Source organism: Podarcis vaucheri (assembly GCF_965113315.1).
Source record: "Podarcis vaucheri genome assembly, chromosome: 14".
NCBI lineage: Eukaryota > Metazoa > Chordata > Lepidosauria > Squamata > Lacertidae > Podarcis > Podarcis vaucheri.
The window spans coordinates 44000449-44020611 of NC_138752.1; the positions used below are offsets into that span (position 1 = coordinate 44000449).

Below are 20163 nucleotides of genomic sequence, written 5' to 3' on the forward strand. Positions count from 1 at the left end.
ATTCAACAGTATATACAGGACAAAGTGATCATGGCATCCTCTCGCTTCAGCTCCGAGAGAAAACACAAAGTAAAAAGTACAAAAACACAACAGAGCGGAAGTGATAAGGCTAGCTTCCGTTCTCAGGCTTTCCAAGCCTAGAAAGTAAACACAGACATGTGGTGTAACAGTCACACATCAGCAACAGAGAAGTGAAATGCTAACACACAGTTCCCCAGCCTAGTCTTTCTCATCGCCTCTTCCTATGCTAGGCATCCCAGTGGGGATGAGAAGCAATGCATTCCGTAGCCCGCAAAGAAGTCCTACTCCACACGGCCCATGGAAAGTCCAAGGGAGGAGATGAGCCAATGGAACACTGCAGATCTCCCTTCAATGGAGGTTGTCTTTTCCACACCAATCAAGCAAATCATACTGAAGAGAAGTGCACAGTACCTGGCAAGCAATTCTAATGAGGAAGTTGATGACCGTATCGGTGTGTTGCTTGTCAATTGGCTTTGAAAGGAGCGCATCAGCTCCAGGCAGTGACTGGCTGCGTCCGAATACCTGAAGAAGAAGAATATTAATAAAGCAGCACATCTGAAAGTACATTTGACTTGAAAAAGGGACAGCAATTTGCTGCGTCCTTCTTGAAACATGCACAGTTCACCAAGAAGATATGAAAAAAAGTACAGGTACATTTGAATTTTGTCTGCAAGGAAATGGGGGGGGGGGTGACCCTTACTGCACTTATTGCGCCCGTCGCAGTCCTGAACCGCTTCACTTCTTGGCCTGAATCGACCGAAAGCCCCCTCTTCACAGCAGATGAGGCGGAACTGGCTCCTTCGCTACTGGCACCCTGATCCATATCGGAATCCGGCTTTTGGGGAGGTGGAGAGAGAGGGGAAAGAAGAGCCAAAGAAATTGAACTCAATATGGGATTTCTATAGAAAGGCCAAGGATTCCATACCAGACAACGAAACAGCTGAAGTCCTCTTACCTGCTGATCTTTGATTCTTTGCAATTCCCATTTGATGACCACTTCTGCCAGGTCCACAGCCAGTTTCCTTTGCTCGATAGTAACACTGGGAGTGAAGCCCAGTCTCTGCATGGCACTCACCATGTGCTGCACTAAATGGTGCCTCACTGGATAGTAAACCTGTGGAAATTTCCCCCACAATTATTGCTATAAACATATATATTTATACCCTGCCTTTTACCGGTCAGGGACTCAAAGTGGCTTGCAGATAAAATAAGAACAGGTAAAAACATGGGGGGGGGGGGGACAATCACTAAACACAATTAAACACACATAATTACAATGAAAACAGCATGGCATCAGTCGTTTCATTGAAAGCAGTCAGTTTGCAAAAGCCTCCTAAAATAAGGAGGACTTAACCTGCCAGCAAGACAGCAAGGAGGGAGCCAATCTAATTTCTCTAGGTAGGGAATGCCAAAGTCTGGGAGCAGCCACCGAGAAGGCCCTCTCCTGCATCCCTACCAAGCATGCCTGTGAGGGTGGCAGGACCGAGAGAAAGGCCTCCCCCAAAGATCTCAGAACCCAGTCGGACAGCTTGGACCTAAGCAGTGTGCATAGGGATTTCTAGGACACAACTGGCACTTTGAATTGTGCCCGGAAACAGACCAGTAGGAGAGATGCCGTAACAAGGGAGTCGTATGTTCCCTAGAACCAGCCCTAGTCCACGATCTGTCTGCGGCTCTTTGAGCCCATTCACGTTTCTAAACACTTTTCAAAGGCAGTCCCACATAGAGCATGTTACAATGGTTATCTCCCTATATAATATCCATACCTTCTACAAATATGATTTATCCTTCAGAATTAAGAAGGAAGAGAGTTCTCTCTCCCTTCCTCCATTCTCCTGCCACTGGAGCAAAATTAATGTTAAGTACAGGGGTTGAGAAAAAGATGTGATCTATATGTTCCCGGGAGGGTGGAGGAATTAGGAATGGACCCCATCGTCGTCCTTCCAATGACATCAGGAGATACAGGAATCCGATATATGCTCAGAAAGAATACCAGATATTTTCCAAGTTACAAAAAAGAAAAAACACATTTCAGTCATTTCCAAGCCTTGGGATGCCCATCAAAGCAAATCTCTGAATAACCCTGCACCACACCTTCTGAATGGTCGGAATGTGCCCTTGAAATCTGATAATGCTTCTTGCTTGTGGGCAGGGGGAGGAGTTCATGGATTTTGCATGGCTTTAATGTAGCATATTGTGTAAAGGTAAGAGAGACATCCATCCTTCTGGCCACTTCTGCCTCTGGCCCTGGTATCTCCTGGAAGGTAGGTTGCGCAGGAGGCAAAGTTGTGCTTGGAGTGTACAAAGTTCCCCACTCCTGCGCTAAACAGCGTTGGCAACTAGGCATTCATCAGGAGTGGGGCAGTGTTGTTTTTCAATCCAGGAGCCTCAGGTTTTTCTAACCGAGCTGATAAATATGCTTTACAGGTTATGAAGCTGGGAGCCATCTAACTCTTCCTCCTCAATTCAAGCTGTGCAAAGCAGGCCTAGGAACAAACAGATTCCGCCAGTGCCTTTGAAACCTAGCAGGGTCAAAGCATTACAAGGAAGAGAAAAGCCAAGCTTTCTAGTTTGTATACTGTATTTTAAGTGCCTCTGGCCGATGGATTACAGGCCACTTTCATCTCAGGTTTGCGATTCTCTCGAGCCCACAAAGAGCACCAATCTTTGGGGTATTATTCTAAAGTGGCAAAAGTGCTCTCGCAGTAGCTCCAAATGACCAGAAATTCTGGGAGAGGGAGTATTCACTGGACCAAGAACACAACAGTTCTCGTCCTGCACCAAAATTACTCCCCTGGGCCCTCAGAGGCAATCCAGCCTGAAAATCAACACAAAGTACCCTTACAAAGTGTTCTGTGCTGAAACAAGCCACTCCAAATTTGATTTGTGTTCTCTGGCATTTAAGAACATCTCAGAGGGTTTCTGTGTGCACTGAAAATTTATGCCATGCAAACACCACTGATGAAGTTATTTAGGTCAAGGCCAACCCTTTGCATGACCACTTTATGGCATATTGGGGGTGGGGGGGGAGGCACGCATCTTAATGCCTAGTAAGAGACAGAGAGAACATTATGGCCGGCATCGTATCCATTCATTACACTGTTAATCCATTTTATGGAATAATGTGTGAGGAAGAAGCTTTTAGACTGGCCACTTGCTCAGAAGGAGCTCAACCAGTAATCAGACCGGATGAAAGGGTGCAAGCTCCCAGTCAATCAATGCCTTATAACCCTCAGAGGGGAGGAGCCCAGTGATGGCAGACGGAGGGGAAAGAGAACTGGTGGGGCAGGATAGGTGCGATTTTCAACCTTGTCCCCTGGTGAGCAGGATTTCTTTGGTGTAATGCTCTCCACAGGGAGGCTCGCCCTGGCACTTTCCTTTCATATCTTTAGGGACCAGGAAAAAACATTCCTCTTCTCCTGGGCCTTTGATTAATTAAACCATCCATGGCCTTTTAAACTGTGCTGGTGGGGGGGTATTGTTTTCGTAGGTATTTTTGTGTTTCTATGCTGTAAACCGCCCTGCGATCTTCAGATGGAGGGCTGTAGAGAATTTTAATAAATAATAAAGATAAATACCTTGAAGTGCTGGACTATTAAATGCAAAATATGGACCAGCTGGGGAACGGTGTGACCTTCTTCCACTATGATCTTCCTTGTCCAGTGGGTCAGCATCTGGTGGCCATCTTCCATCCGAGCAGGCACTGCTGGCGTCAGAATAGCCATGGCTTGCCGGACAATGGCTCGCGCCTCCATTGCATGAGCCTTCAGGAGGCTGTGAAACACCTGAAGAGGAGGAAAACACACACAACTGTATAAAATAAAATCCAGAAAAGGAAATAAAGGTACTATAATCCATAGGTTTTCAACTGGGGGTCTGGACCCACAGCTGAGTCGAGAGGCTACACCAGGTGAAGTGCGCCAATGTTGCTGCTGCCATGTTGGATTCCAACCAAGCCTATCTAGACCAAAGAAGGCCTTCTCAGTAGTGGCACCCTTCCTGTGCAACGCCCTCCCTTCAGATGTCAAGGAGATAAAGAATTATATAACTTTTAGAAGACATCTGAAGGCAGCCCTGTTTAGGGAAGTTTTATTTTTATTTTTAATAAAATATTTATTGCATATTTTAAACAAAAAACAAAAAACAAACCAACAAACATATACAATACCATCACCATACAACAAAACAAAAGAAAACAGAAGAAATTTAGAAAGTAAACATAGAATGAATAGAAAAAAAGTACATCAAAATCAATTCATCCATAAATCATATTTTCATAATCTTTGGACTTCCTCACATCGCCCTTTCCTGCGTTCTCAGTTATATAGTTATAAGCAGCAAATTATTACCTTGTTTCAAATCTTATTTTGTAGTTCTCGAATATTATGTCCCCAATTTTCAATATTTTTATCATATACTAAACTGGTTGTTTAGGGAAGTTTTAAATGTTTTTTCTATTTTTTATATATGTTGTAAGTCGCCCAGAATGGAAACCCAGCCAGATGGGCAGGGTATTATTATTATTATTATCATTATTATTATTAATGTTTCTGGCCAATTACATGCCTACCTTCCTATATCTATTCTGAGAGAGCTCTGTATATAGCGGAGACATCCTGTTCACTTTCCAGTCTCTTTCTGTGGATTCTAAAAACTTCCAGGCAGACAACATAATGGAGGAACAGTCATTTTATTTCCATCCTCCCATGTATTGGAGTGTCTGCTCCAAGATCTTTTCAGCTCCCTGGAATCTTCCTCCAACCACAAGTACTATGATTTTCAAAACACACTTGTCCAGGAGGGTTAGACAATAGGAAGAACGTATTTGTCCACAGAGTTGTCATCATCACAATATCATCTTTGGTCCACTCATCTGAAAGCTGCACAAACAGTAAAACCTGACCACCATTCTCATCATCGTGAATGTCTCAAACCCCACCAACCTTTATGTTTGTAGCTAACACTCTTCCCCACCCCTGTCCTAATTAGGTGAAACATGAAACATTCAAAAAATGAGGGCCTTCTGACGGTTTCCCTCACTGCGAGAAGTGAAGTTACAAGGAAGCAGGAAGAAGACCTTCTCGGTAGTGGCCCCTGCCCTGTGCAGCGCCCTCCCGTCAGGTGTCAAAGAGATAAACAACTATATGACTTTTAGAAGACATCTGAAGGCTGCCTTGCAATGGGAAGTTCTAATGTTGGAGTGCTTATTGTGCTTTTAATATTTTGTTGGGAGATGCCTAGAGTGGCTGGGGCAACTCAGCCAGATGGCTGGCACATAAATAATAAAATTATGATTGTTATACAGTGGTACCTTGGGTTAAGTATTTAATTCGTTCCGGAGGTCCGTTCTTAACCTGAAGCTGTTCTTAACCTGAAGCACCACTTTAGCTAATGGGGCCTCCTGCTGCTGCTGTGCCGCCAGAGCACAATTTCTGTTCTCATCCTGAAGCAAAGTTCTTAACCCGAAGTAATATTTCTGAGTTAGCGGAGTCTGTAACCTGAAGCATATGTAACCTGAAGCGTATGTAATCTGAGATACCACTGTAATGTATTTGGTACATATGTAGCCATATATATGGCCACCAACTTGGATGAATTCAAAACAGGGCGGGACAAATTCATGGAGGACAAGGTTATCCATGGCCACAATCCATGGTTGCAGGTGGCAGAGCTTCTGAATGCTAGTTTTAGAAACCACAGGAGGTGAGATGCTTTTGTGCTCAGCTCCTGCCTGAGGGTTTCGCACAGGGATCTGAGTGGCCATTGTAAGAACAGCTAGGCTAACTGGACCTTTGGCCTGACACCACAGGCTTTTATGATGTCCACTTAACATGGCTATTTAACCAATGTCCAGTTTCAAAGAATGGGGGGGGGGGGACAGGCAGAAAGATTGTGGACACGTTTTAAATATGAATCTACACACACATATTACCTGTAAGACTATCTTCTTGTGAATGGCGAACTTGGCGATGATGTGCGCTAGGAGCAAGTGTCCGCTGTATTTGCAGGCTGGGTCCACGCATGCCTTCGAGAGCAGGCAGGGCCAGGCAAAGGTCATGAGGCGCCGCAGCTTGCTGTTCCGGTTCTTGTTGTTGTCGTGAATGTGGTGCGGCGCATGCTCCACGAGAAGAGTGGCAAACTGCAAGAGGTAAATCCTGAGCGAATCGAGCATGTCAGCTTGCTTTTCTGGATCAAGTACCTGACCCCAAAACAGGAAAAGGAAAGGAATTTCAGGATGCATCGCCAAGCAAAGCGCAAGGGGCTCAATTCACCAGGAGCTACTAAGGCTAGAACTGGGAACCTGCAGCTTTGTGCATGGCTGTTCCATCACTTAAATCCCGGAAAGGGCTGGAGGATTTCTCAAGGCAGCAAAGGTTTTCCAGGTATTGGAATGTCTCCAGCCACGCAAGGCTGGCCATAGAGAATCTTCGCACCAGGAAATGCCACAAAGGCTTCCTGATCAAGCTAGGACCTTGCCTTGGAAACAAACGACAGTCCTTACTGATCTCAACTTGACCACCACCCCAACGCCCAGGTTGGGTTTGTTTGCTTTTTTCCCCTCCTTAGGCTGAACTACCTTTGTTATAAATACACTGGTGATGCTTTCGGGGTTATCTCCTTCTGGGTTGGGGGGCCCCAGAAGCTGTTCGCCTTCTCCCTTTTCAAAGCTGTGCAAGAAAGCCGGATTCAGAATGTGTTGCAGAACCTGCAGATCGGGGGGGGGGGAGAGAAATCATTTATTTGTTTATTTTGAATGATTTCTGTCCCAGTCTTCCTCCCTAAAAGGATTAAAGTGGTTCACAATAAAAGGAATTAAAAAATCAATAAAATGTAACAATCAAGGTCTCTTCTCCCCTCCCCCTCCCCCCCATTCTAAGTTACAATAGTGCTTTTAAAAGCAATTGATGACTGATGCTAACCGATAATTAAAAACCTCAACTCTTATGGAGAAAACACTCCAAGTGTATCAGGCTTCTGCCAACTAAGGCTTAACTCTTTGATATCCATTTTCTTCGATCAAATTATGTGCAAGAGAGGTTAATTATGTGCCACCAAATTAGCAAACCAGCTGCAGATCTCTTATGCTTTCTATGCTTTTATTGTGGTCTTTGGCACTGATCAAGCTGTTGCCTCTGCTTCAGAGTAAATATACAGAAACACAGCAACTATGCTTACAGCAAGATATACTACACTAACAACCAGGGCAATTAATTTTAAATTATCTTAAAATTTCAGTGATAAGGTTTTTTTAATGCATAACAATGCAAGCAGGAAGCTTCCATGTCCTCTTCTAAAGTGCCAGATAATTGCAAATTTAGCAGGCAGGACTATGACTGATTAGTACCAAGAGTCACTGTGGATCCCTCTGGAAATTAAGCTTCTTCCGCCAAAAAATAGAAAGGCTGCAGGCAAACAGGTACGTCAATATTCAAGAATCGGGGAAATCAAATGGAAGTTGAATAATTGTTGACTTCACCCATTATTGCTCTTCTTTAGGCTTGGCATTTTCACAGAAGTAGTTCTGCCAATTATCAAACCCTTGTTGACATTTAAGCAAGCAACTTGCATTGCCCACGGAAACGGAACCTAAAAATACCAACCCGTTTTTTCATTTAAATGATTTGCTTTACCTTGGCTTTAAGCTCATCTCCAAAGTTGGGATCACTGAAGTCAACAAAGCGGAAGAAGAGTGCCCGTTTTTGGGCAATGGTGTAATTTTTGGGAATCTCCTCTTCCATGTATTCTTTTAAGAAAGTCATGTTGCAGAGGAAACGGCCGGTAAAGGCCCGGAGAAGCTGGAAGAGCAGCTCTATGTCACCATAATTTCGCCTAAGGAAAAAGTAAAATATACAAGGCTAAGCAACATCAAGATAAGAAAGGAGTTCTGAAAAAGACATGCTCTGTATAACAACGAAGCACCCAAATTTCCAGTGGACACCTTACAAAGAAAGCTAGCTCCTATCAGCTGCCCCGCTAACCCAGCATTCTCCTTTCTCACCAGCAAGAAGTATTTTCCCATGTCTTGTTAACTAAGGTGTGAAGAACCTTGGCCCTCAAGCTGTTGCTGAACTACAACTCCCATCAGACCCAGCAAGCATGGTCAATGGTCAGAGCTGATAGGAGCTGCAGCTCAACAACTTCTCGAGGGCAAAAGGTTTCCCCACACCTGAGCTAAAGTGAAGTCAGCTTAGCTTCCCAACTACCCAAGAGGCCTCTGTTGAACCAGAGCATACATTAGGGCAAGGATGAGGAACCTGTGGCATTCCAGATGTTGGATTCCAACCCTCATCAGCCCCAGACAGCTTGGCCAGTGGTCCAGGGAGCAATGATGCCACCATTTTGGCTGCATAAGGACTGGCACTTGGGAGAATTGCTATTAGCCTAGATCAGTAACTGCAGGCCTGGGGGCCAAGCACAGCCTTCCAGCCCTCTCTCTCTCAGAACACTCCCGGGACAAAGCTTTTGCTAGCCCTGTTTTGTGCCCTGAGTGTTTTTGTACAATTGGAATGTGTCCTTGAACTCTGGCAATGCTTCTTGCTTGTCTAGGTTGAGGACAGAGAGGGAAAGGATGAGAATCTGTAGAAATGAGCCGCTTGTAATATTTGCATCGATTGCTCCACCCACTTTTGCCTCTGGCCCGCCCACCACTGCCATGTGGCATTTGGAAGGTTGTCCAGAAGGGATTGCGGCGCTCTTGGCCATGGAAGGTTCTCCACCCCTGGCCTACACAGCAGCATTCGCAGATCGACATACTTGCAGTAATTCAATAAGCAATACGCCAGAAGCTTTGGTTCCTTCCAGTTTGTGGCTGCCATGTTCTCCTTGCGGTGCCTTTCCTGAAAAGCTTCGCTGACCCACACTCGCCTGAGCTGGCTCACCAAGGAATGCTGGTTCGCCAGCCAGCACTCATCATTCTTGACTATAATACTTATGATCTGTCAAAACAAAAGCAAGGACATGTACGCGGTACTTAAATAGCCCTAAGCGGGTTATTAGTTATGTCCATTTAATGTTTCCTTTCCAGTAGTTCTGGAGAAAGACATTAAGAACTGCTCTCATGTCTTCAAACCATAAGGGAAATGGGATCAAAGCAGGAAGGTGGGGGAGAGGGAGGGAGCAATACAAGAGCATATCCAGTTTAGAAGAATTTCAAAAGGAGGTCAGATACACACACACACACACACACACACACACACACACACGTGCTGCCAATCTACTATATATTTTGGAAAGCAGTTTGTTTGTTTTCTATGCATTCAGACGCTTCTTGAGATATCATTGCCAAACCCGGCATGAGGGTTCCTGAGGCAGGAGTGGCCTTCGTCAATGTCTGGATGCCAGGCACAATTTTAATTCAAGATGGTGGACGAAAATGTGACTTTGGTGTTTTTTGGCACATGTTCGGCTCCCTCTCAATATATCCCCACCAAACTCTGCATTAGAGTTCTGGAGGAGGGTGTCTTCATAGTCATTTGGAGGCCAGGTGCCATTTTGAACCAAGATGGTGGACCAAAAAAATGGCACTCCCGTGACTTCACCTGAGTTGTTTTCATGATGGGTCCAAACGCACAAATTACATTATCTATTTAAAAAATCACATTATTTTCTGGTTTCTAAAAGTTCCTGGGCAGCACTGGGCACTCCTTGATAGTAAATACAACAACAAAGGATTAGGAATAGACTGATGGGACAAATAGAGGAGTGGGGAGAGAACTACCATTGAAGTACACCAAGGAGGAATTGTTCTTGGACAGATTCCACAAATCTCAAACCAAAACAGAAGGTGCAGGTGTGAACTATTCAATGCAATTTGGTAGGTGGAATGCCATACCTTGATAGCCTGAAACTGGAGATCAAGGCGCATTGTGCTGGTGCTGGGAGAGCCAGGGCGAACAGCTGCTTGAGTACCGACGGGTATCAACAATGTGATGAAGCGATTTGGATTAGCTGCCAGAACATCACGCAGTGGCTTCGCATCTTTATGTTTTAAAAAGCTCTGGTTTTGAAACGATAAAAGAAAACTCTGATGAAGGCAAGGAATTGTTTCGGAAGTCTGCCAGCAACATACATTGTGCAGTTTTATACATGGGTGCAGTGTCAGCTATATCTGAGCAATCTTACGCTTAAAATTGCTTACTTACATATCATACATTATTTAGATCAGTCATCTCAAACTTGGTGCCCTTCAGAAGACAATGGGCTACAACTGCCATCATTAAAACACTGGCCATGCTAGCTGTGGCTGATGGAAGCCAGAGTCCAACAATATCTAGAGGGCACCAGATTAGGAAGACTGAGCTAGAGCAGTGGACAGGTCCTGATCAGGTTCAAGTCCTGATACAACAAAATGCTAATTGAGCAAATAAAGATGAAAGAACTGTTCTAAATCTTCACCTGTACACTCCCTTCCCCATGTCTCCTCCTTTATGCAGCTCCCTCCTTTCTTCATGCTGGTAATTATATTTCTTACTATATAATAAAATTTTAAGGATGTTTTCACACTGCAGTTTGCATAGCCTCCAATACGCAGCCGTGAGAACGGCAGCGTGATGACAAAACAACAGACTGTTGCCCAGCAGGCGAGAGAGAAGGTGGACAGCCCAGATTAGCTACAGAGGAAGAGCCAGGCCAAGACAGCTCCCCGGCAACTGTCTTGCTCTTATATGAGGTGCACAGTGACAGCCAATGATGAAGTTTCTGCCTTAGAACTATAGGAGGCCAAGGAGGAGACAAGGCAAAGTAGGGTAGAATGGTTACTGGGGAGATGCCCCAGACATCTGTGGCTTGCACAGGCAGAGTTTTGGCAACGCTGTAAAGTGAGGAGCACAGTTTGGCCAAGTGAGCTACAAAGCAAAATAGAATATCAGCAGAGTCGATGGAATAGCCAACCAACCAAAGCACTTTCCTGGAGTTTGGGCTGCTTTTGCATGGGGCTCATCAACGTGGGAAGGTAGAGTGTCTAGGAGAAGAATGACTCTGATCCTAAACTTCTAGTGCCTTGCGGGATATCCTCAAGAGAATAAAAGCCTAAGGAGTAAACTCTGCACATATCTGGAGTGGAGGCCCTAAGACGGTTGGGATGGTGCCTTGTACACCTCCCTCCGGCAACTCCTGCAGCCAAGCTGGTACATTGCTCTGCTTTCCTTTGGACCACATCAGTGAGGCCAAGAGGGGGGTGTGGGCAGCCCAGGAGCTCCATACACACAGCCCAAGCTTGCTCCCTGAGAAGGTCACTTCGGTGCTGCTAATACAGCAGTCTGACTTCACCCCCGGAGGTGCACTCCATTGTTCCTCAAGACAGATGGATGCCAACAAAAAACGATGGAATAGCCCAGCTTCCCTTCTTTTCCTCTGCTGCAGCTCATGGCTACTGCTAGGTGACAGCGGAGAAAGATCTTACACTTGCAAGCACCTTGATCATCCACCAGCATTGAAAGTCAATCAAACAAAGCAAAACACCATGAGTTACCATGAACATCCTGCTCCACTGTGGATCATTTAAGGTTGCTTCCATCATGAACAACTCAACCGTCTGTGATGGATGACGCGTCAGAAACTTTATTAATGGTTCCCTGAACGGACTGCCAGCCTGCGAAAACAAATCCCAGAGAAAAAGAAGCTTCATTTAGTATGTGGACAAGTTCAAGGCAGCTAGGGTTGCACTCTTGGGTTATGTTTTTCTAAGGACTGCAAACATGCCAGCAACCCCCAAGCCTAGAATTATGGTTTTCTCTCCAGCATATCTGAACCTTCAGTGTTTCCAGTGGGGAAATGTTTGAAATGTCACAATATCTGGCCCTTTCTCTCAAGGGCAGACTAAGCAAAACGTTTCTATATAGCTACAGCGGAAGATTATATTTCTACATGTAATTCTAATCTGACCACAAGTTTGATCTCCCTCCACTTTATATATGTATGTATGTCCCTGGGGGACACGGGTGGCGCTGTGGGTTAAACCACAGAGCCTAGGACTTGCCAATCAGAAGGTCGGCGGTTCGAATCCCCGCGAACAGGGTGAGCTCCCGTTGCTCGGTCCCTGCTCCTGCCCACCTAGCAGTTCGAAAGCATGTCAAAGTGCAAGAAGATATATAGGTACCGCTCCGGCGGGAAGGTAAACGGTGTTTTCATGCACTGCTCTGGTTCACCAGAAGCAGCTTAGTCATGCTGGCCACATGACCCGGAAGCTGCTCCCTCGGCCAATAAAGCAAGATGAGCGCCGCAACCCCAGTGTCGGTCACGACTGGACCTAATGGCCAGGGGTCCCTTTATCTTTATGTATGTCCCTGTGTGTGTGTGTGCGTACACACACACACACGCACAAAGTTAAATTCTCATTTGAACCTTGAAAATCCATTAGAACTAGTTCCAAACTCTTTTAAAAATGGAGTAGAGTATAAGAGGGGTGTCCACAAATCAATGTTTTAAATCAAATGGATTCCACAGGGGAGTTGAAACAATTCAAAACACAATTAAAGCAAGTATTACAAATGGAAGAGCAGAAGCAATTAAGGAAATTAAGTGCCATTTTACCTCTATCAACATAGCCCGTTCTGTTTTCATCACAACTTCCAGTAAGGGTTTAACGAGTGTCTGAGGAGCAGCTGGGATCAGATGAAATAGGTTTATAATTGCTGAGCAAATCTTCATTTCCTACAGACAAAATGGAAACATTAGCAAGCATCCATTTACTTTAAGGCAGCGTTCGAATGCAACACACAACGGATCCTAATGGGAACTCTATTCCCCTTTCTAGGTGTTAGCTGGCTGGCAAACCAAAGCAAGGAGTTAAAACAACAACTACTTACCCAGGGCATGTAAGATAGCTGTTTTGTTCGGGGGGGAAGGGGGGCAATGGGTGGCTAGATGGTTCAGTTTGCTTCAATAGTGCAACTTTAAAACTTTGGGGTTTTATTTTCTTTTTTAAAAAATGGTATGACAACAGCGGTGTGGAGGTTTGTGAATGTCCAATGTTGGGCACACTAACTGCGTGACTCTCTCCAAAAGGCAAAAGCTGCTGCTAAAAGCTGGCTTGTACAAAACTATAAAGGAAGAGTTCTGTTTGGCCTGCATCAGAGTTCAATTCATATGGGCTAGCAACTTCAAAATTCAACTCTATCCTCCTACAGCAGAGGCCAGTCCATTGGGGCAAGCAGGGCACTGCCACACAAACCTAACCCTGCCTTCATCCAGCCTCAACCTATCTGCCTTCTAAGTTACAAACCGTCCAGGAGATCACGGCATTACTGCCAGCGTCCTCTTCCTTAGCCTCCATGTTGCCCTTGATGAAGTTAGCAGGGAGGAGGATGGGGACAAAACTAGAATTATCTGGCTCTGCCTCCCATTGGCTCTGTTCCATCTATGGTTCGGACTCCCTGCATTCTGCCTCACCAGTCCCAAAGGTCATCAGCCACTGACCTCCGAGCTCTTCCACAGACCCCAACGCAGCAAACCTCCTGTTGACCATTTGGGTAGTTTCTTATGTAGGGTTATGACAAACACCACAGAAGGAAAAGGGGCAAGAAATTGTGCATGCATACACACAGTACATTAGGTCTAGCAAGGTGGTTGCATTTCCTGAACTGAATGAAGCACAAGTCTCCCAAACTTGAACAGAGAGGCCTGCACAGCCACCAGACGTTAGAATTAGGAGTGGGGCCTCAGTTTTTGCATTGAAATCTGTTCCTTTTAGATGTTAACAACTCAAGAAGGCTTCCGCTCAACATATGTAGAGGGAGGGAGGGAAACTGCACCAAAAACTTCCTAATTTATTCATTATTTTTTTTAAAAAAAAGAAGAAAACATGCTTTATAAGTCCTTCCACAGGTCACAGCAAATGCTACTGATACAACTCCGCCACAGACAAACAACAGAGGACAAGTCACAGCACTGCACTCAAGGCACAATGCACTTCGCCCAGTACATAACAAATACAGCTAACAAACCATAGCAAAACAAACCATAAACAGAGAAAGAGAGGGAGAGGGAGAAGGAGAAGGAGAAGGAGAGAAAGAAAGAGACAAAGGAACGGAACGAAACCCAAACAAAGAACCTCCTGGGCACCTCCACTGAAAGTTCTCACCTCTACCCCTTCCATGGCAGGCTGAACCGAAACAAAACAAAACAAAAATTCACAGCGTGAACAACAACGACAACCACAAAAACGTAAATGCAAAAGAAAAGTGTATATGCTATGCTTCAGAGCAGAGTCAGAAACTGACTTTAGTAGGGTTAGATTCTCACCTCAAACTGACAGAATGGAGACAAGGAACATCTCCCGCACTCGGAAATACTCTCCTGAGGATGGGGAGGAAAAGCATCTTTTTTTTGTTTTGGCTGTTTGTACACACACTGAATACATACAACTTCCCATATATATGTCTATATATATATTTAAAGCTTGCACACAAGGAGGAAGAGGAAGGATATTAAGGGATGAACAAGACAGTGAAGGCAGCATTCAGATTATCTTGGGAGACAGGCAATGTCCACAGAGACAACAGAAAAACAAACCACCTTTCAACGCTCAATAGAGTAGAACAGAACAAACCGGAATCACAAACAATACCCTTGGCAAAAAAGGTTGTAGTATGGCAGTTCTATACTGTATAATGTATGTACCCAGAGGAGTGCTGAGCAAAGGTAATTGTTGAGTGAGGAAAAGTGTGTTTTGAGTGGAAGTGTGAGCAAATGGGTGTTGATGCAGACTGACTGAGCTATGGGTGTGTTTGAGCAGGTGGAAAATGTATGAGCAACTGAGCAAGTTAGAACCATAGCTTTACATCGTACTGTATTATTGTATTTTGCTGTTTGATTACTCTCACAAACCATTTTAATGAAAATTGAAATGAAACTTTAAGAGGTGTTTTGGGGCTAACCTAGTAAAACCGATGTGCGTCATAATAATTAACAACAGCTCTTAGTAGCATTTCCACCGGGGAGAGAACAGGCACACATTTTTACCACTTCTCAACACGAAGTCATGGCAAGGTCATAAAATGCCTGTGAATGGTTAGAGGATGGAAGCAGGATCTTCTGAGATTTGTAGGGTAGCTTATCAAACAGCCTGAAGAGGAGGGGACTCTCTCAAAATGAACATTAGTCACTGACTAAGTTTGGATGGCGCTATACTGGCTTAATTAGACAAGATATGACTGCTACATACAGTTGCTTCATTCTTCTCTTTGCATAAGCCAGGAAGTCTTTAGTTAACTTTAGTTTCTTGTTACACCCAAATCAGGAAATCATAGTTAAAGACTTCCCAGTAAGCCAAGATATGAAGCCATGGTAAAGGTAAAGGTAAAGGGACCCCTGACCATTAGGTCCAGTCGCAGACGACTCTGGGGTTGCGGTGCTCATCTCGCTTTACTGGCCGAGGGAGCTGGCGTACAGCTTCCAGGTCATGTGGCCAGCATGACTAAGCCGCTTCTGGCGAACCAGAGCAGCACGCGGAAACGCCATTTACCTTCCTGCTGGAGTAGTACCTATTTATCTACTTGCACTTGACGTGCTTTCGAACTGCTAGGTTGCCAGGAGCAGGGACTGAGCAACGGGAGCTTACTCCGTCGCGGGGATTTGAACCGCCGACCTTCGGCAAGCCCTAGGCTCTGTGGTTTAGACCACAACGCCACCCACATCCCTATGAAGTCATGGTACAATTCACTAAATACCTTATCCTGTTTGGAAACCATTAACCATAGTTTCTTGGTTACAGTATAGCAGAAGACTCTAGTAAGGTGGTGAATCCCTGGCTTGCACGAAGGAAGGAGGAAAGCCATAGTGTAGAACAAAGCTTGTTCACATCACATCTTATGAAGCTCAGGTGTGATTGCTCAAGCACAGCTACAAGCCTAATCTATATCAGAAGATCGCTGTGAGAACAATATAGGGAGAATGGGGATCTGCCTTGAGCTCCTTGAGAGAAAAAGTGACAAATGAAACAATCATTTTTTAGCCGATTTGAAGGAGACACTCTTAATGCATGCCTGCAGCGAAACACAATGGCTGCATGCATATGATCACGCTGTCAACAGTATCCAATACAGCAGTGCCAGCTTTATAATCCATGAAGCCATGAAGCACGGCTTAATTAGCACAGGGAATGCAAACCTCTTGCAGGCAGATACATATTAAAGCAATAAAGAACCTTGTTGTTGTTGTTTTTAATTGGTATGAAAGGAGATTAAGGATTTGGGTAAAGTCTGCCCCAACACACAAAAACACACACACGGGGGTGGGGGAGAGAGAACAGCATTCTTAAAATTTCAAGTTATGTTTTCCTGAAAGCGCAGTATTTCTATTGCTTTGCAAACAGGGTGGCTTTGCTTCAGATGTTGAGACTTTGGGGGAACTCCCAGAGGGATGCTCCACTTGAAGAGCTAGTGGAAAGGCTGAAAGTGAAAGGCTAGGGAAAGCGCTTGCTAGACTTCTCACGACAATGAAGCAACCCCGAGTCACTTCTTCACTGTCCACAGCATGGAGCCGTATTTTGCACACAAAAACAGGAGGGACACGGCGGAGCAGCACTTAAAATATACTTGTGATTCACCTCATGGGGGGGGGGCAAGGGGAGCACCCCCATATCCAGTGCCCAGTCCCCTGCTCCCCCTCTCAGAATGGTTACTCCTCCCCCAGAGTCAACACTAGTGGCAGCAGAAGGAAGGGAAACTTACTATGATAGCCACAGTTGATTCCCAATAGCTGTTAGGGCAGGAATTCACCATGAGCGATGCAAGTGATAATGCCCAGAACAGCTCTGCCACACACCTCCGCATTTTAACAGTAGTTGAGACTGCTGTTGGGCCAGACTAACTCCAGTGGCAAGTGCTTACAGGATTAAAGCCCCAGCTGTTAACGGGGATCTGCGATTTTTGAGTGGCCTTGCTGGTCAAGGCTGTAGGCACCAGCATCCCCTTTTCCCCTACCAAACAGAAATGTGGGGGAAGCACACCAGGTTGGGCAAAGCTTCTCAAAGTCACCCCAGGTAATGTCACCCAACACAAACACACACACACACACACACATACTGCTGGGTTTTCCTGCTTAGAATGGTAGCCGACTGGGCTGGGAAGAGGTGCCCTGACCCTTCTTTCCCACCATTGGCCTTTCCCAACAGGACATCTGGCAGGAGAAGGGTTGCCTGAACACCACTGGACAAAGGACCAAGCAGGAGCATCCAGTTTTCCTCCTCTGCCTTTCCTGCTCCAGAGTCAGAAGGTTGGTTAAGAGTGTTTCCTGTTCCAGCCTGGGTGGCTGGCTCCATGTCACACTCCCCAGAGGGTTGGGCCACCCTCATCATGGCAAGTGCATCTGTTAAAGCCTGGCTGTTAGCAGCAGTTGCACCTACTGCGATGTATGGAAGAATGTGTGTTTTTAAGTGGTTGCACACTGCCAGATATAAAGGAATTTTTGTTTGTTTGTTTGTTTAGTCGATTAGTCGTGTCCGACTCTTCGTGACCCCATGGACCAGAGCACGCCAGGCACTTCTGTCCTCCACTGCCTCCCGCAGTTTGATCAAACTCATGCTAGTAGCTTCAAGAACACCATCCAATCATCTCATCCTCTGTTGTGCCCTTCTCCTTGTGCCCTCCATCCTTCCCAACATCAGGGTCTTTTCCAGGGAGTCTTCTCTTCTCATGAGGTGGCCAAAGTATTGGAGCCTCAGCTTCACGATCTGTCCTTCCAGTGAGCGCTCAGGACTGATTTCCTTCAGAATGGAGAGGTTTGATCTTCTTGCAGTCCTTGGGACTCTCAAGAGTCTCCTCCAGCACCATAATTCAAAAGCATCAATTCTTCGGCGATCAGCCTTCTTTATGGTCCAGCTCTCACTTCCATACATCACTACTGGGAAAACCATGGCTTTTACTATACGGACCTTTGTTGGCAAGGTGATGTCTCTGCTTTTTAAGATGTTGTCTAGGTTTGCCATCGCCTTTCTCCCAAGGAGCAGGCGTCTTTTAATTTCGTGACTGCTGTCACCATCTGCACTGATCATGGAGCCCAAGAAAGTAAAATCTCTCACTGCCTCCATTTCTTCCCCGTCTATTTGCCAGGATATGTAGCCTACATGAGCTGAATTACCATTTCTAACGTTTCTCAGATTACGGCCATCTTGAGGCAGCAGGAAGTCACTCTCAGGCAAGCATTTATGCCGCCAACTACAGGAAAAAGAATACTCACCTGTGGTGGCCCTTTACAACATGATTAGGTCATGTATTCTAGGCATGTCCAAGTATCGCCAACATGGCGCCCTCTAGATGTTTTGGACTACAACTTCCATCAGCCCCAGCAAGAGTTAGCAATGGTCACATATGGTGGGTTGGCAACATCTGCAGGGGACGATGTGGGCCACCCCTGGCACAAAGTGAACAGCCAAATCAAAACATGCTAGCTTTGCAGGCAAGTGCCACCACCAGAAAACCATGCTAGCTATACAGGACACCAGGTTCAGAGGAAATAGATTTGGAAATATCAATTGCTAGGGAGGAATAATGTAGGGGGGCTACTGCCTTCGTAGCCTCTTTGTGGGCTCTCTGGAAGCAACTGGCTGGCCACCGTGAGAAACAGGATGCTAGAATATATGGGCCTTTAGCCTCATCCGGCAGCACCCTTTGGACTCTGTTGGGGCAAACTACCAAGCTCCTATCTTCCTAAGGCCTTGCAGGTATATTTGGGCGGGGGGGGGAGAATTTTGCTAAAGTGGAACAGTGCTTAATAGATTGTGCCATACTTAGCAGTTGAAGCAGAGTCTCGAAAGGACTGGGCAGATTCCAAGCCTAGCGCATAATGCAGCAATGCTTCAAAAGGTGGTGCGTCCTTTCTAAGTGTTTATTAAGTAATGGTGTTTTACCACGCCTGTATTCCCACATCACCACATACAATGCTTTTAACAACAGCCAAATGTTCACACTCAGACTGAAACCATATTCGGACACTGCCTTGTCAAGCTTCTTCACTCTTTCCCCCTTTTAAAGAATGAATAATAGATAAATATGTATATTCCAACATTAAGAGTCTGCAACAGAACTTTTTCGTTTACATGAAAGAGCACACGTAGTTCAGAGCGAGTTGCTGCTACTGCACAACTACTACTAGACAAAAGAGGCTGCAAAAGTCCACCGTAAGAGGGGTGGGGGGGGGGTTGGCCCAACTCCTCCTCATTCACCTAGTCTTGTGCCAATGAAGCTCCTGGGTGAATTAAACACATGCACACGAAAAATCAAGAAATTAACAATGCCTGAAAACTTTCAAGTACCAGTAAGCTAGTACTTACTAAGGATGGTCACCTGAGGAACCCTAACAGCCAACACAAATAAGGAAACTGATGGCACAACATTGAACAAGCCTCGGCCTTTTAAGCATTATTTCCCCAGCTTTCTTCACAATCTCATTCCAATAGCAGCCTTGCTTTCATTTCCAACCATTATTTCATGTATTGCATATATACACACACACAAAGATTTAGCCTGCAGAAAAGGATGGGAGAATGGTACATGCTGCTCATTTGCAAGAGACGTGGAACATCCAGTAACATTGATTTGGAGTGGGAGGAAATCTCTACCAGGTCAAGGTGTTTTTCTTAAGGATGGATTTCTGTTAATGACAGTGTTTGTGCTTCTTGCTGAATCCAATGAACTGGGATGGATTGCCACTGAAATCACTAGGGGTGCAACCAACAGTTTTCATATAAAGCACAAGCTCAATTCACCCTACAACAGGGTGCACTCTTAAGGTCTTCCTCCACACTTAAAGTTCAGCAGCTAGCATCTCACAAGATTGAGCGTGGCTACCATAGAGTAGGTGAACATCAAGCATCTCTAAAAGCATTAAGAATCTGTCTATCATACACACACACACACACACACACACACACACACACAGACAATCATTAAGTAGGTATGTAGTTTGCTGAAAGGAAGCAGCTAGCGTTTACAGTCTCCCCAACATTTCATTCCCATTTGCTTTGGCTTTTCATGCCCCAGAAAAAGAACGGAATCAACTTACATTTCCATCACTCCTCTGTCCTCCTTTGTGTGTAATAACTACCACTTCCATCCATTTACGCAGGTGTTGCTGTGGGGGAATCCAATACCGAGTGTTATTTCCCGCTTTCTTACAGCCTGTGTTAGCTAAGCATGGCCACAC

General features: G+C 45.3%; 1 protein-coding gene across 4 annotated transcripts in view; it reads right to left on the minus strand.

The window, feature by feature from the left end:
• Positions 1-20163, minus strand: part of TRRAP (transformation/transcription domain associated protein) — a 167768-nt gene that overhangs the window by 98245 nt on the left and 49360 nt on the right. For 2 of the 4 annotated variants that reach the window (XM_082199556.1, XM_082199557.1), the window contains exons 31-44: positions 20023-20091; positions 14263-14316; positions 14102-14122; positions 12553-12672; positions 11492-11611; positions 9854-10018; positions 8776-8957; positions 7653-7851; positions 6599-6727; positions 5954-6220; positions 3600-3806; positions 977-1135; positions 722-856; positions 433-543 (exon numbers count right to left, since the gene is read on the minus strand). In XM_082199556.1, the coding sequence (XP_082055682.1) occupies positions 433-543; positions 722-856; positions 977-1135; positions 3600-3806; positions 5954-6220; positions 6599-6727; positions 7653-7851; positions 8776-8957; positions 9854-10018; positions 11492-11611; positions 12553-12672; positions 14102-14122; positions 14263-14316; positions 20023-20091 (1938 nt within the window). The remainder of the gene's footprint in view (positions 1-432; positions 544-721; positions 857-976; positions 1136-3599; positions 3807-5953; positions 6221-6598; positions 6728-7652; positions 7852-8775; positions 8958-9853; positions 10019-11491; positions 11612-12552; positions 12673-14101; positions 14123-14262; positions 14317-20022; positions 20092-20163) is intronic. The other 2 variants (XM_082199558.1, XM_082199559.1) reach the window with 2 other exon arrangements.